Genomic DNA, 13,327 nt, shown 5'->3' with positions numbered 1-13,327 from the left:
ACCTCGGGCATCGGGTCTCTGCCGTGAGGAGGTGGGGACTTGGGGCAGCTTTGGCGGCATTTCCTTTTGGGGCCGCGCCACTATTTACTTCGGGGTCCGCTCCCCTCCTCCTCTAAACTGCAGCTGGAGAGGGAAACGGTTGTCACTGGGTTTCCACGGTTCACCGATGGGCGGATGTGGTGTTAATACTGATTTAGGCACCCGACCACAGGAGGGGGCCCGATGCCTATCTACTACCTGGTGGGGTCTGGGAAGAGCAGAGATGGGCACACTTAAAAGTCAGAATGCCCTGACCTTCGGAAGATTACGATTGACCACTGGTGAAAAGCCACAACTTGAGAGCTATGGTCCCGTTCTGTTTGGGGGCTCACTGAGGACTGTACCCTGGGACACAGCCTCTGAGCGCTGAGGAGCATCTCTGGAATGGGGGGCGTGGGCGAGGTCAGCATCTATACGATTTTGGTCCAAGTGTTCAGATGGTCAAGCAGCATTTCTGTAGGTTACTGGTAGTCAGGAGAAAATACGGTTTTGGTGCTTTTCTTAAGGTGAGAAGATACCAGAGTTTGGGTTCATAAAAATTTTCACTTGGAAGTATCTACTCTCTGAAGGCCTGTTCTTCGAGTTTTCTCCTGGAACACAGATGCCTCATTCTTTACTGTCTGAGCCACCAGGTAAGTCCCTGGATGCCTCATTTTTATCTCCACCCTGAACTCCTTTCAGGGGGTCTTGAAGGTCAGGGACTGTTGATTTCATTCTTGTAGAACCAAATGACATTGTCTTAATCTAGTGGAGAAATTTAAAGCTATATTGTTGTCTAGACGCTAAGTCGGCCCCATGGACTGTGGCCCACGAGGCACCTCTGTCCATGGGATTCTCCAGGCAAGAATACTGGAGTGGTTTGCCCGTTTGCTCCTCTAGGGAGGAGGTCTGGGTCTTCCTGACCCAGAGAGCAAAATTGTGTGTCCTGCATTGCGGGCAGATTCTTTAACCAAGCCATCTGGGAAGCCCTAAAGGATATATGCAATCTGTCAAAAGAGTAACAACCAGCCCAAAATGGAGCCAAGCCCTTTGTGCCAAGCCTGCATCATCACCAAACTGAAACTTACTACCTGAACTTGTCCCAGTTTCAGTCTCTGGCAGGAAGATGTCAGAGTCAGTCTGGAATTTCCTGGTGGGCATGAGGGAGTTAAAGAGCCTGATAGGATCCCTTCCATCTCCCCCCGAAAATGAGTTAATCTGCTCCCTCTTGATGAAAGTGAAAGAGGAGAGTGAAAAAGTTGGCTTAAAACTCAACATTCAAAATACTAATATCATGGCATCCGGTCCCATCACTCCATGGCAAATAGATGGGGAAACAACAGAAACAGTGGCAGACTTTATTTTTGGGGGCTCCAAGAATCACAGCAGATGGTCACTGCAGCCATGAAATTAAGACACTTGCTCCTTGGAAGAAAAACCATGACCATCCTAGATAGCACATTAAAAAGCAGAGACATTACTTGGCTGACAAAGGTCCTTCTAGTCAAAGCTATGGTTTTTCCAATAGTCATGTATGGATGTGAAAGCTGAGCGCAGAAGAACTGATGCTTTTGAACTATGGTATTGGAGAAGACTCTTGAGAGTCTCTTGGACTGCAAGGAGATCCAACCAGTCAATCCTAAAGGAAATCAATCCTGAATATTCACTGGAAGGACTGGTGCTGAAGTACTTTGGCCATCTAATGCGAAGGGCCGACTCATTGGAAAAGACCCTGATGCTGGGAAAGATTGAAGGCAGGAGGAAAAGGGGACGACAGAGGATGAGATGGTTGGATGAACCACTGACTGGATGGACATGACTTTGAGCAACCTCTGGGAGCTGGTGATGGACAGGGAAGCCTGGCATGCTGCAGTCCATGGGGTCGCCAAGAGTCGAACACAACTGAGCGACTGAACTGAACTTGTTTCCACCTTCTTTCTGCCTGTAAAAGTCCTGTCTGTGCAGCTCCTCAGACCTCCTTTCTACTTGCCATATGGGATGCTGCCCAACTCATGAATGGTTGCATAAAGCTATTAATTTTTAATTTACTCAGTTGAAGTTATGTTTTTTTTTTTTAAACTGAAGGACAATTGCTTTACAGTATTGCATTGGTTTCTACCAGACATCAACATGAATCAGCCATAGGTTTACCCATGTCGCCTCCCACTTGAACATCCGTCCCACCTCCCCCCCCCCATCCCAGCTTTCTAGGTTGTTACGGAGCCCCAGTTTGAATTTTGTTTTTAACAATCCTTAGGGAGTCCAGGGTAAGGAAGATAGTGAGCAAAGATCTTAAAACAAACAAACAAACAAACCTTCACATTAATAATAGCCAGAATGCTGAAAGTTGAAGGTCTTATTCATACTGTTTTTTTTTTTTCCAATCATTCTTGTCCTGAATCTGCGTGCTGAGAATTTTGTGGGCTCTCAAAACTCTTAAATTGATGCTGATTAAAAAAAAAAAAAAGGAGTGTGGCTTTTGGGATTTTCATTGAGATGCTCGTGAGTCTACAGACCAAGTTGAGGAAATCTGGCAACTGAAACTTCTAAGAACCGATAGATATTAATTTTGGCAATGTTGGATTTCTGTCAGTAATGTTTTATACTTTACATCATATAGACCTGAATAGTGTGAAGTCGATCAGTCGTGTCCAGCTCTTTGCATCCCCTTGGACTATACAGTCCATGGAATTCTCCAGGCCAGAATACTGGAGTGGGCAGCCATTCCCTTCTCTAGGGGATCTTCCCAACCCAGGGATCGAACCCAGGTCTCCCGCGTTGCAGGCAAATTCTTTACCAGCTTAGCTACAATGAAAGCACAATACTGGAGTGCGTAGCCTATCCCTTCTCCAGGGGATCTTCCTGACCCAGGAATCAAACTGGGGTCTCCTGCATTGCCGACAGATTCTTTACCAACTGAGGTACCAGGGAAGCCCCATCGGCCTAATTTTTTGTCAAATTTATCCCCCGAAAATCCATATTTCATGCTGGTTTAATTTTTAATGATCATCATGTGGGATCTTATTTCTCCCACCATGAATCAAACCCGTGTCCTCTGAAGTGGGAGCCTGGAGTCTTAACCACCAGACTGCCAGGGAAGTCCCACATCATTCTTTTATGACTCAGTGGTCACTATTAACCAGGGCTGGAGTCAGGATGAACTTAAATAGTTGCTGAGGTGTTTTCTTATTACAAGGTCTCCTTAATGTGTGATTTAAACAGAGGCTAGCACAACACCCCGAGCATGTGGGTGCTTAATAAACATTATCCTGCAATGATGATGATGTAAAACTTCTATAGGCATAAAGATCAATGACTTAGATTTATTCACCACACATCCTTAATTTTACATTCTTAAAACATAGGTGAGGCTCATCAAATTATTTTCACTTTTATATGCTTGGTCAACATGTTGCTATGGGATAAATTGGAGTCTACAGCTAACCACGAACAATTATTACTTCTAGTATTATTAACCAATGTCCACCAATAACATTACATAACCTATACAACAAAAAGCATCTACTTCCCAGAAGTGCAGCACACTGTTTTGTTTCCTGTTATCTCATTTATTCAACAGAAATTTGTTTGATGATAAAAAACAATATTGGAATGAACACTCACCCAGAAGCTCATTACTTAGTGAAAACTATGATTTTTCTAGATAAGGGGGAAATTTGTGCTTCTTTCCAGATATTAGGACGCATTTTGCAACATATTTTGCAATTTTCTTCCCAGAAGTATGAAATTTCTAACAGAAAGATGATGAAATATATTGAACTGAGAAGCCTTAAAGTCAGGAACTAGCTTTTATTTTTTCACTATATTTCTTTCTATATTTATAAATAGAGTCTGGTCTTGTATCTTCATACTGTTTTAGAGAACTCACATATTTGCATTTTTTTAATTAATTTTTCAATTGAAGGATAATTGCTTTACAGAATTTTGTTGTTTTCTGCCACATATCAGCATGAATCAGCTACAGGTGTACATATGTCCCCTCCCTCTTGAAAGTATTTGTGCTATTAGCTTTACAAAAGGCTTTTTTTTAACTTTTCAAAAGTACTAATTTTAGGAAGATCTCCCTTCCCGTCAAATAATCTGGGAACAAAACTTTTGACTTTGTCCATGTATATTTTTGTAACAAGTTCAATATCTTGCTCAAAGATTGCTCAAATAAAGGAATGAATGCAACTTTTTCTGTAGTTTTTTTTTTTGCCCCAACACATGCAACTTGTGGGATCTTAGTTCCCTGACCAAAGCTGGAACCCCAGGCCAAGCAGTGAAAACTCAGAATCTTAGCCACTGAACCGCCAGGGAATTCCCTTTCGTTTTTTACACTTGATTTAAAATAACTTCAAAAAGGCTTAGCTAAACATAGAAAGAGCTGCCCTCCAAAAAAATTTATTTCCACCTTCACTACTTGTGATCACCAGTGGGAACAACCCGCCAGCAAGACGGTGAAACATAAAAAGAACAGTAAAAGAAAGGGGCATGGTCTGTATCACACTCATTTAAGACAAAAATAGAGAAGCTGATATTTCTGAGTGAAAACAATGTAATGTATTTGAGAGTCCCTTGGACTGCAAGGGGATCCAACCAGTCCATCCTAAAGGAGATCAGTCCTGGGTGTTCATTGGAAGGACTGATGTTGAAGCTGAAACTCCAATACTTTGGCCACCTCATGCGAAGAGTCGACTCATTGGAAAAGACCCTAATGCTGGGAAGGATTGGAGGCAGGAGAAGGGGACGACAGAGGATGAGATGGTTGGATGGCATCACTGACTCGATGGACGTGGGTTTGGGTAAACTCCAGGAGTTGGTGATGGACAGGGAGGCCTGGCGTGCTGCGATTCATGGGGTCGCAAAGAGTCGGACACGACTGAGCAACTGAACTGAACTGAACCGGCCTTGCCAAATCTGTCAATAACATCTACCCGACAACCGGTGGTTTAGTTGATGAATCAAGCCAGGGTGGCTCTGCATGCTACTGACGCAAACCAAGTGCTCAGTGCTGCTCCTTCATTAACAGCAGGTGAAGTCAGCATCTGACTTGGTCAGAGCAGCACAAGCGCACTTGGATGGGGTGCCGAGTTTGAGTCTTAAGCACAGGTTGGTACCAGCCAGCCATTGGTGATAGCTCGACTCTGGGTATTATTCTCATATCTCAGGGTTGCCAACTGAAAGGCACTCACTCTCTGCCTCTACAAGGATGAAGTCAGGAGCCACTGCAGCCCCTGTCCTTCAACACTCCCCTCACCTCAGAGTTCAGGTCTGAGATCAGGAGTGAGGCATCTGTGTTCTGGGAAAAACTGGCAGAACAGGCCTTCATATATTCAGATATTTTCAGATTTTACAAGCCCAAATTCTTGACTTTCCTTGTGTCTAGAAAAGCAGTGAAATCACTAAAGGGGACACCTGCTCCTCCTTATTAGCAGGAGCCTCTGCAAAATGTGCTTGACTCCACTCATTTCAGTCGCTCAGACGTGTCCAGCTTTGCACGCCAGGCTTCCCTGTCCATCACCAACTCCAGGAGCTTGCTCAAACTCATGTCATGTCCATCCAGTCGGTGACGCCATCCAACCATCTCATCCTCTGTCGTCCCCTTCTCCTCCTGCCTTCAATCTTTCCCAGCATCAGGGTCTTTTCCAATGACTCCTGACTCTACTAAAATAACATATAAGCCGACATTCCCCCCCTACCTCTTCGGAACTGCTTCTCAGAGCTGAGTGGCTGTCTTCTAGGCTATAGCTCTCATTTTGCCCCAAATAACTCACAGCTCTGTGTTGTGCAATTCTTCAGTTGACAGGGCGTATAATCAGCCCAGCTCCCAGCTCCAAACCGGAACTTCCGCGCCGAGTATCCTATTCTGGGCTACACGTGGCGCTCGGAGCAGACCCTGCCTCTCAGAACACACAGTGACACCAAGTCCTACAACGCGCGGCGTTTCAAAGCGTGTTTGTGCGGCGAAAGAAAATGCAGCACATTCCAAGCCAAGAACAAGGCACGATCTTTCAAAATACGGTCCCATCCCCAAAGAACTAAACACAAAGCCAGCTCAGCTCGGAGAAGGTAGCCTAGCGTAACCGCCGCAGCCTGGATGGAGACCGGCTCCCGGCGTGCCCCGCGGCCGGCGGCGCTGCGCGCCTGCTGCACGACGGGGCCGGGGCCGCGGCCGTAAAGCAGAGCCTGAGATCACGTGGGTCTCAATGCCAGGCACCCTTGCGGCGTCTCATGCAAGCGGGTCATGGCCGGCCCAGTGCGGGGCGCAGGGCCCCGGGCCCTGGACCTGCTTCGGGCCCTGCCTCGTGTGAGCCTGGCTAACCTGAGGCCGAACCCGGGCTCCAGGAAACCGGTAAGGCTGGGGATGGCGCGGGAGTCCTGGGGTCTCGGGTCTAGAGGCGCTGCGGGAAAGAGGGGCCTGTGAGCCCCTGCTCTTGAGTGATTCGGAAAGCCTGCCCCCGTAGTCCCAGCTCTCACGTTCGGGTTTAGAGGAGTAATCACGTTAACCTGGGCGGGGAGCGAGGTCGCAGGAAGTGCAGATGGTTGTCTCATTCAATATTGGGTTAGCATGAAGTGCTTTTCCATTATACCTTTATCTTCAAGGGAAAGATATTTTACGTTCTGCAAGTCACAGAACACAGCTAGAAAAGCTGTTATGGACATACTGTCACCTTAAAAATCAACTGGTTGCTTTCGCGAAGTAAGAAAAAAGTTTTCTTTATAGTTTGGTGTCTTGACCTCAGAGCAGTTCGAGTGGTGCCTGGCACGTAGTGGGTTTGGCCCGTTGCTGGCTGTCAGGATGAATGAGGGCCTTACCAACAGAGCGCAGAGGTGAAATACAATTTAAAAAGTGCATCTGCGGCTCATAAAACATTCTTCTCTCCTTCCAGGAAAGACGACGAAGAGGTCAGAGAAGAGGTAGGAAGTGTGGCAGGGGCCACAAGGGAGAACGGCAGAGAGGAACCCGGCCCCGGCTGGGCTTTGAAGGAGGCCAGACTCCATTTTACCTTCGAATCCCAAAATACGGGTTTAATGAAGGACACAGGTAAGTTTGCTTTGTTTGTGTTTTTTTTTTTTGCTTTGTTTTGCTTCTTAGTGTAAAAATTTGTGATTCTGAGAATCACCAAACGCTAGCTTGGTAGAAATTTAAATCCACTTCTTTAAAGCAAACTTTTGCTACCCTTCCTTTGAACCATTTTTGGTAATGAAGTTTAGCCTGACTTAGTAGAGGAAAAAAGCCAGAGGTTGTACTCAGACCTGCAAAATGGAGGTAATGGTGCATGCTCTGGAGGTTTAGAATGATTTTGTTTGAAACTCTGGCCCACTGTTGTCACCCAGTAAATGGTAACTGCTCTTACTTTGAGTTCCATTAATGTGTAATTCAGATAGTTTGTTAAATTTCCCATATATTTATTTGTATAAATGAGCGAAGTAAATGCAGGAGTTTTATTTTAAACTATCTAAATTGATGCAGGAAAGCACAGGATAGAGCTCTGCGTTCATCTGGAGGTCTTACAGGAAGATAAGTCTGGCTGAGTTTTCCGTCTGTTGTTACTTTTTTTGTAGCTTCAGACGCCAGTATCAGCCTTTGAGTCTCAACAGGCTGCAGTACCTGATTGACCTGGGCCGTGTTGATCCCACACAACCTATTGACTTAACCCAGCTGGTCAACGGGCGAGGTGTTACCATCCAGCCATCTAAAAGGGACTATGGAGTCCAGCTGGTAGAGGAGGTAAGTCTGAATTAGATTTTTTTTTGGAGTTTTGTAGATGACTGTTTCTGATTTCCATATAATCAACACTGTGCCTCCTTTATTTTTATCTGTAACCATTATGTAATGGTTGATTGTGTTATATTCAGTTGTGGTTTTAGAAAGCCACTGTTCCCTTGTCATGGGGTGTTCTTCCTGTGTATCCATTCAGCTTGCTCCCTCACTCTCCTTGGTTCTCTGTTCAGATGTCATCCTAGTAGGAAGATCTTTTTAATTTTTTTTACCTTCCAAATTATTTAAGGCTTAAATTATTTTTATTATGGACATGTTCTTTATAAAGGAACACTCTCGTATCTGACGGTCTGCCTAATTGTGCCCAAAAGGGTTTTTCTTTGAATATATGAACACCTGATATTTATTACCAAGCAGTGCATGCATTTTTCATTGTCTTCCTCACTGTCATGTCAGTTTTTTTGAGAGCAGGTGCTTTGACTCATCACTGTATTTTCAACATTGGAAATACTGGCTTGTGATAGTCACTCAGTATTTATGGAAGAAAGGGATGAATGAAATCCAGGTCTGAGTGTAGGGAAGAGGTTTTCTATTTAGAGAAGTTGGCCAGCAGTTTTCAAAGGCAAATGAACCTGTACATTGCTAATCAACTAACACTCCCCACCCCCTTTTTGTTCTGTCTCAATAATAGTTGGTCGCTGTGTAAGTAACTTAATGTCCACTAGAGGGAAGCATAGTTTATGAGAAAACCTTTCAGACCTTTGAAAAAGTAAACTTGTCGATAAAAGTTTTCCAAATAAATGATTTGAAGAGAGAATACCAAATACAGGATTAAGCCTCAGTATTCTACTTTAGGCATATCAAGGAACACGGTTATAAAGTAACATACGGAAAAACCCATGACCTCATGAGACCTTATACTGCACATCCCAACAGCTTTGGACATATGTCTATTAAACCAGCAGAAATCATTCTGAAATCTGTTGGTTGAGTATGTACAGTTACTCATTATTTACAGCTTTGTAAACCAGTTGCCCTTTTCTGGATTTCAGATTTGCAATCAGTATTGGGTAATAAGATGGTTTTGATCTTTTCAGCATAAAATCCCCAATTTAGGAACACGTGTCCTCAGGTAAAACAAGATAAAAGAAACTTAAATGATACAAAGAAATGCTAAATAGGCTTCTTGCAGCACTGAAAATGCTGAAACTAACACCAGTGCCCAAAGACAGGGAAATGGTTAAGCAGTCTATGGAATAGTAATCAGAAATGTCAAGTAATGTGGCAAGACCTTGTTTTATTGAGTCAAAGGTCCCATTGATTGTAAAAATGCCTACCAGTATCAGATGGGAGAAATATGTCTTAGAATTGATGGAATATTTTGAAACTGGGAACCACCTTGTTTCAACCACACGAAAATAGCAAAAAAAATTTTTACCACTGTAAAAAGAATGGTAGTGCCACCATCTTTTTATTTTTGTCAGAATCTGTTTTGAAATTAGGCCTAATGAAAGTGACCAAAGACAGGACTTTAAAAAGTTCAGAACTATTTTTACTTCCATTGTCTGCCTCTTTCTGCTCAAGAGGGCTGGTCCCTTCCAGAGCTCAGGTATTTTGTTCTTCCCTTGGCTCCAGCATGCTTGTCCCCCTGTTTAACCATCTCTTGGCCTCTAGCTTACTTGTGGGTCAGGAAGGTAAGTTTCTGTCTGTATCACATGACATAATGTTGTGGTTAGGAACGCAGCCACTGGGACTAGACTCCCTTGCTTTATGTTCTTGGGCAAGTTGCCCAGGCTCTCTGTGCCACCATCTATGGCATTGGTGTCACAGTAATTCTGTTGGTTTAGGGTTGTTTTGAGAGCTAAACAATCTGCTGTTAAGGAGGTGTTGGGAATGGTGCTTATGTTGGTGCCTGCTGAATATGTAAAATGGAAGTCTTATCATCCCTGCTCTTAGGGAATGAAAACTGGGAAAATAGGGTGGCCTAAAGAAATGAGGAACAATTTGGTGGTGTTTGATAGGACCTCAAAGCAGAGGCGTTAAAGTGTAGGAGTAGCTGTTGGGCTCTAGCACTCCGGAGGAGAAAACAGGGCGGGGAGGAGGCCCTCATGATCAGTTTGCTGGTAGCCCAGCCATCTCCTCACACATTTTGTTTTGACGGGTGACAGGGCGCTGACACCTTTAAGGCAAAAGTTAACATCGAAGTTCAGCTGGCTTCTGAGCTGGCCATTGCCGCCATTGAGAAGAATGGGGGTGTCGTCACAACCGCCTTCTACGACCCGCGAAGCCTGGGTAAGCTTGTCCTCTCGGGGCCTTGTGCCGACTGCCTCACCAGGGTTTGACTTGTTCAGACACCTTGGTTTTTGTTTTGGGAATTTCTGCTAATGGTGTGGCTGGTGGAGCTCCATCTTCTGATAAACCTCAGCTAGTATGTCAAAAAATTTTTTAGGAAAAAAAAAACCTGGAGCTTAAATACCGTATGTTTAGAAATTCACTAATTGTTGGTAATCCAGGAGTGGCTTTGACCTTCAAGATGCAAACTTTTGAAGATCAAGTGTCTCCATTTGTTTACTTAAGTCTACTAAGTTAAAAAAAAAAAAAGTTTTTGAAATTAAGCTCTCATCTTGGAAATACTTTAATAACTAAAAGAATATCATTAAGAGAAAACCAGTATATATATCGCCAGTATTTGCGTGTCTCTCTTTATTAAAAATGTTTTTTAGAAATTCTGTGCAAACCCATCCCATTCTTTCTCCGTGGACAACCTATTCCCAAGCGGATGCTCCCACCCGAGGCACTAGTGCCCTACTACACTGATGCGAGAAATCGAGGCTACCTGGCGGATCCTGCCAGATTTCCCAAAGCGAGGCTGGAGCTCGCCAAGAAGTATGGCTATATTTTACCTGACATCACTAAAGACGAACTCTTCAAAATGCTCAGTACTCGGAAGGATCCAAGGCAGATTTTCTTTGGTCTGGCTCCCGGATGGGTGGTGAACATGGCAGACAAGAAGATTCTGAAACCTACGGATGAGAAGCTGCTTGAGTACTACAGCTCCTGAGCTCCGTCCAGGGGAGCCAGTGGTAGGAGGGCACTGGAAGGAGCGGTGACACGTGTTTCCTATTGCATTGGCTCAGTTTGTGTTTCTGCGGAGGATGATGTTTTCTGTGTAATCATCTTTTTTTTTTTTAATCAAAATTAAAAATACAGTAAGCAAGGACTGCTTGGAAGATGTGGATCTGTGTGTGTCTCAGCAGCACGAGCTTGCTGGCATGGTGCCTGAGGGAGCGGGCGGCTCGTAGACCATTTTCCCTTGAGTTTTCCATCATCTTCCCATTCAGGTCTTATTGTTGCAAATCAGAATGATTGCAGATGGGCTGGGCTTGCTTCGTTGTCCGCTAGGTCGGGGTCCGAGGGCTGCTGATGAACTGGTGTGCCTCTTGGTTAGCCCTGAGGAACCTCTTACCCCGAGCTGAGACAGCAAGCCTTCAACCCAGACTGATGAAGATGTTGGATGTAAGTGTAAGGCTGGTGAATAGTTTCTAAGTATTGCAGTATTTGCTGGTAAGAGATTGAAATGAAAATTCCAAGTGAATTCACTTTTCTCAACTCGGGCAGAGCTGTCAAAAATGATCAAGCCATTAACATTTTTTTTCTTTGAAGAAGGTAAATGTTCTAATTGATATAATTTTGCTTATTTGCTGGACTTTGGAAACCTTTGTTTTTCAGTCATTTTAAATGATTTTGAAGAAAACGGTCAATGGTTATATAAGCCATAAGAACAGTTGGTAACGTGAAAATTAAACTGTTAATGTAAAAGATTCAGTGGTCAGTAAGCTTACTTAGTCTTGCAAAGATCTGTTGTATCTTAACCAGGTGGAAGCTTAATTTATCCTGATGCAATTAAATCTTGAATAATTCATGATAATTCTACAGTAGAGTTAAAATGATTCCTTTTTATTTTATTAAAAAAAATTTTAAAAACCTAAACAGTGCATTATTTTGTTAACTTATCTACCTCAAATATTGCTGGTCTAATACTCAATTGATAAAGTAATTTATGTATCAAGATACTTCAGTTTATCCAGGATTATTTAGTTTGGCTTGTTATTAAGCTATTTCATAGTACCCAGAACTCACAAGAATCAGTACTAGGATTACCTTCTCTGATAGTCACCTGTGAATTTCAGAGGATAGGCAGCAGTTTAAAAACATGCTTTTGTTTTTCCAGGATACCCGGTGACAGAGTTGGTGGTGCTGGGATCAGATTTGGCTCCACTGATTGAAGCCCTGGGTCCCAGTGGCTTGAATGAAATCAGGTTTCTTGTTCTCTCAAGTGAAGTGTGGTGATCACTGTAGGGTCGACTGGTCTCCCCGTCCCTGGTTCCCCCAGCCCTAAAGAGAGAGGTGCATCTTTGTGACCCAAATACGATCCACATGGAGCCACTTTCCCCAAGACGAGTCTAGAAGCTGCCACACAGAACCTGCACTACATCCATCCCATTGGCCAAAGCTTGGCTGCAGCCCTTTTCTAACACAAGGGGCTGAAGTCTTTTCTTCGGCAGTTTGTTTTCTCAGCTGAAAAACCCTATTGTGATGGGTGAATCACGAATGGGAATGTTGACAACCAGCAGTGGGGGTTGACGCCTCTTTGGGTATTGACCAAACTTCAACTCTGAGGTTGCTTGACTTAAATTAGACAAACATCCAAAAAAGTGCAGAATTCATTGTTTCTGTGCTTAATAGTAGGGGCTTCCAAGGTGGCTCAGTGGTTAAGAATCCACCTGCTAATGCAAGGAGGTGCAGGATACGCAGGTTTGATTCCTGGGTCAGGAAGATCTCTTGGAGGGAGAAATGGCAACCCATTCCAGTATTCTTGCCTGGAGAATTCCATGGACACAGGACCTGGTTGGCTACAATCCATGAAGTTGCAAAAGAGTCGAGCATGACTGAGCATACAAAAGCATGTGCTTAATGGTATATTCACTATTGTGTTCAGTAAGTTATAAAACTAAGTTGATTAATTCATCAGTCTGGGTAAGACTGACGTTTTTGAAGGAGAGTGGTGATGAAGGACCAGACACCATCTACTTTTTCCCATGACTCCTTTTTCTAAACATTTTGACCATCAAGCTGTCTTAGGCTACCTGTGTTAGATTCTAAAAGTTATATTGGAATACTGTATGTGGAAGAAGAGAGGTGATAGCTTGCAAAGAAAAACAGCAAGGTACACAGAAAACATGTTTTTATTGATGATCACAGTGACTCATTAAGAGTCAGAGATAGAATACATTTTCATTTTCTAAAATCACTGGGAAAGGTCCTTAAAAATTTTCTATCTTGAGAGTAGCCAATGCCTGTTTTGAAATTATGTAATACTGAAGTCTAAAAAGTGAAAGTCCGTATTGTCTTACTGTTGCTCACTTCCCAAAGGTGAGAAAATCACTGTTTAGTTTGTTTGGAGTCTTTTTTTTTTTTTTCCATCAAAACGGCATAGACCACAAATAAAGGCAGTGACCTTGTTAGATCTAATACTGTTTCAAAAACACTTCCCATTAGGGTAAACTGCACCTTTTTTCTTTC

General features: G+C 43.5%; 1 protein-coding gene and 1 long non-coding RNA gene across 2 annotated transcripts; one reads left to right on the top strand and one right to left on the bottom strand.

Moving 5' to 3' along the window:
* Positions 1-1,194: 1,194 nt before the first annotated feature.
* On the bottom strand, positions 1,195-6,127 carry LOC145509334 (uncharacterized). The gene is made up of 2 exons (XR_014056007.1): positions 5,682-6,127; positions 1,195-4,716 (listed from the first exon to the last, which is right to left on the bottom strand). It is a non-coding gene; the product is annotated as an uncharacterized LOC145509334 (long non-coding RNA).
* Positions 6,128-6,209: 82 nt separating this feature from the next.
* MRPL15 (mitochondrial ribosomal protein L15) lies at positions 6,210-11,734 on the top strand. Its single transcript, XM_081497912.1, has 5 exons — positions 6,210-6,373; positions 6,912-7,066; positions 7,588-7,753; positions 9,913-10,036; positions 10,468-11,734. The coding sequence occupies exons 1-5, from the start codon at positions 6,266-6,268 to the stop codon at positions 10,803-10,805; spliced, it is 891 nt and encodes a 296-aa protein (XP_081354038.1). The 5' UTR covers positions 6,210-6,265; the 3' UTR covers positions 10,806-11,734.
* The last annotated feature ends 1,593 nt before the right edge of the window (positions 11,735-13,327 follow it).

The sequence above is a fragment of the Giraffa tippelskirchi genome, chromosome 6 (genome assembly GCF_054371585.1).
Source record: "Giraffa tippelskirchi isolate mGirTip1 chromosome 6, T2T-mGirTip1v1.2.pri, whole genome shotgun sequence".
Lineage (NCBI taxonomy): Eukaryota > Metazoa > Chordata > Mammalia > Artiodactyla > Giraffidae > Giraffa > Giraffa tippelskirchi.
Note: the sequence above shows the minus strand (reverse complement) of the source record. Positions and strands in the feature narration are given on the sequence as shown.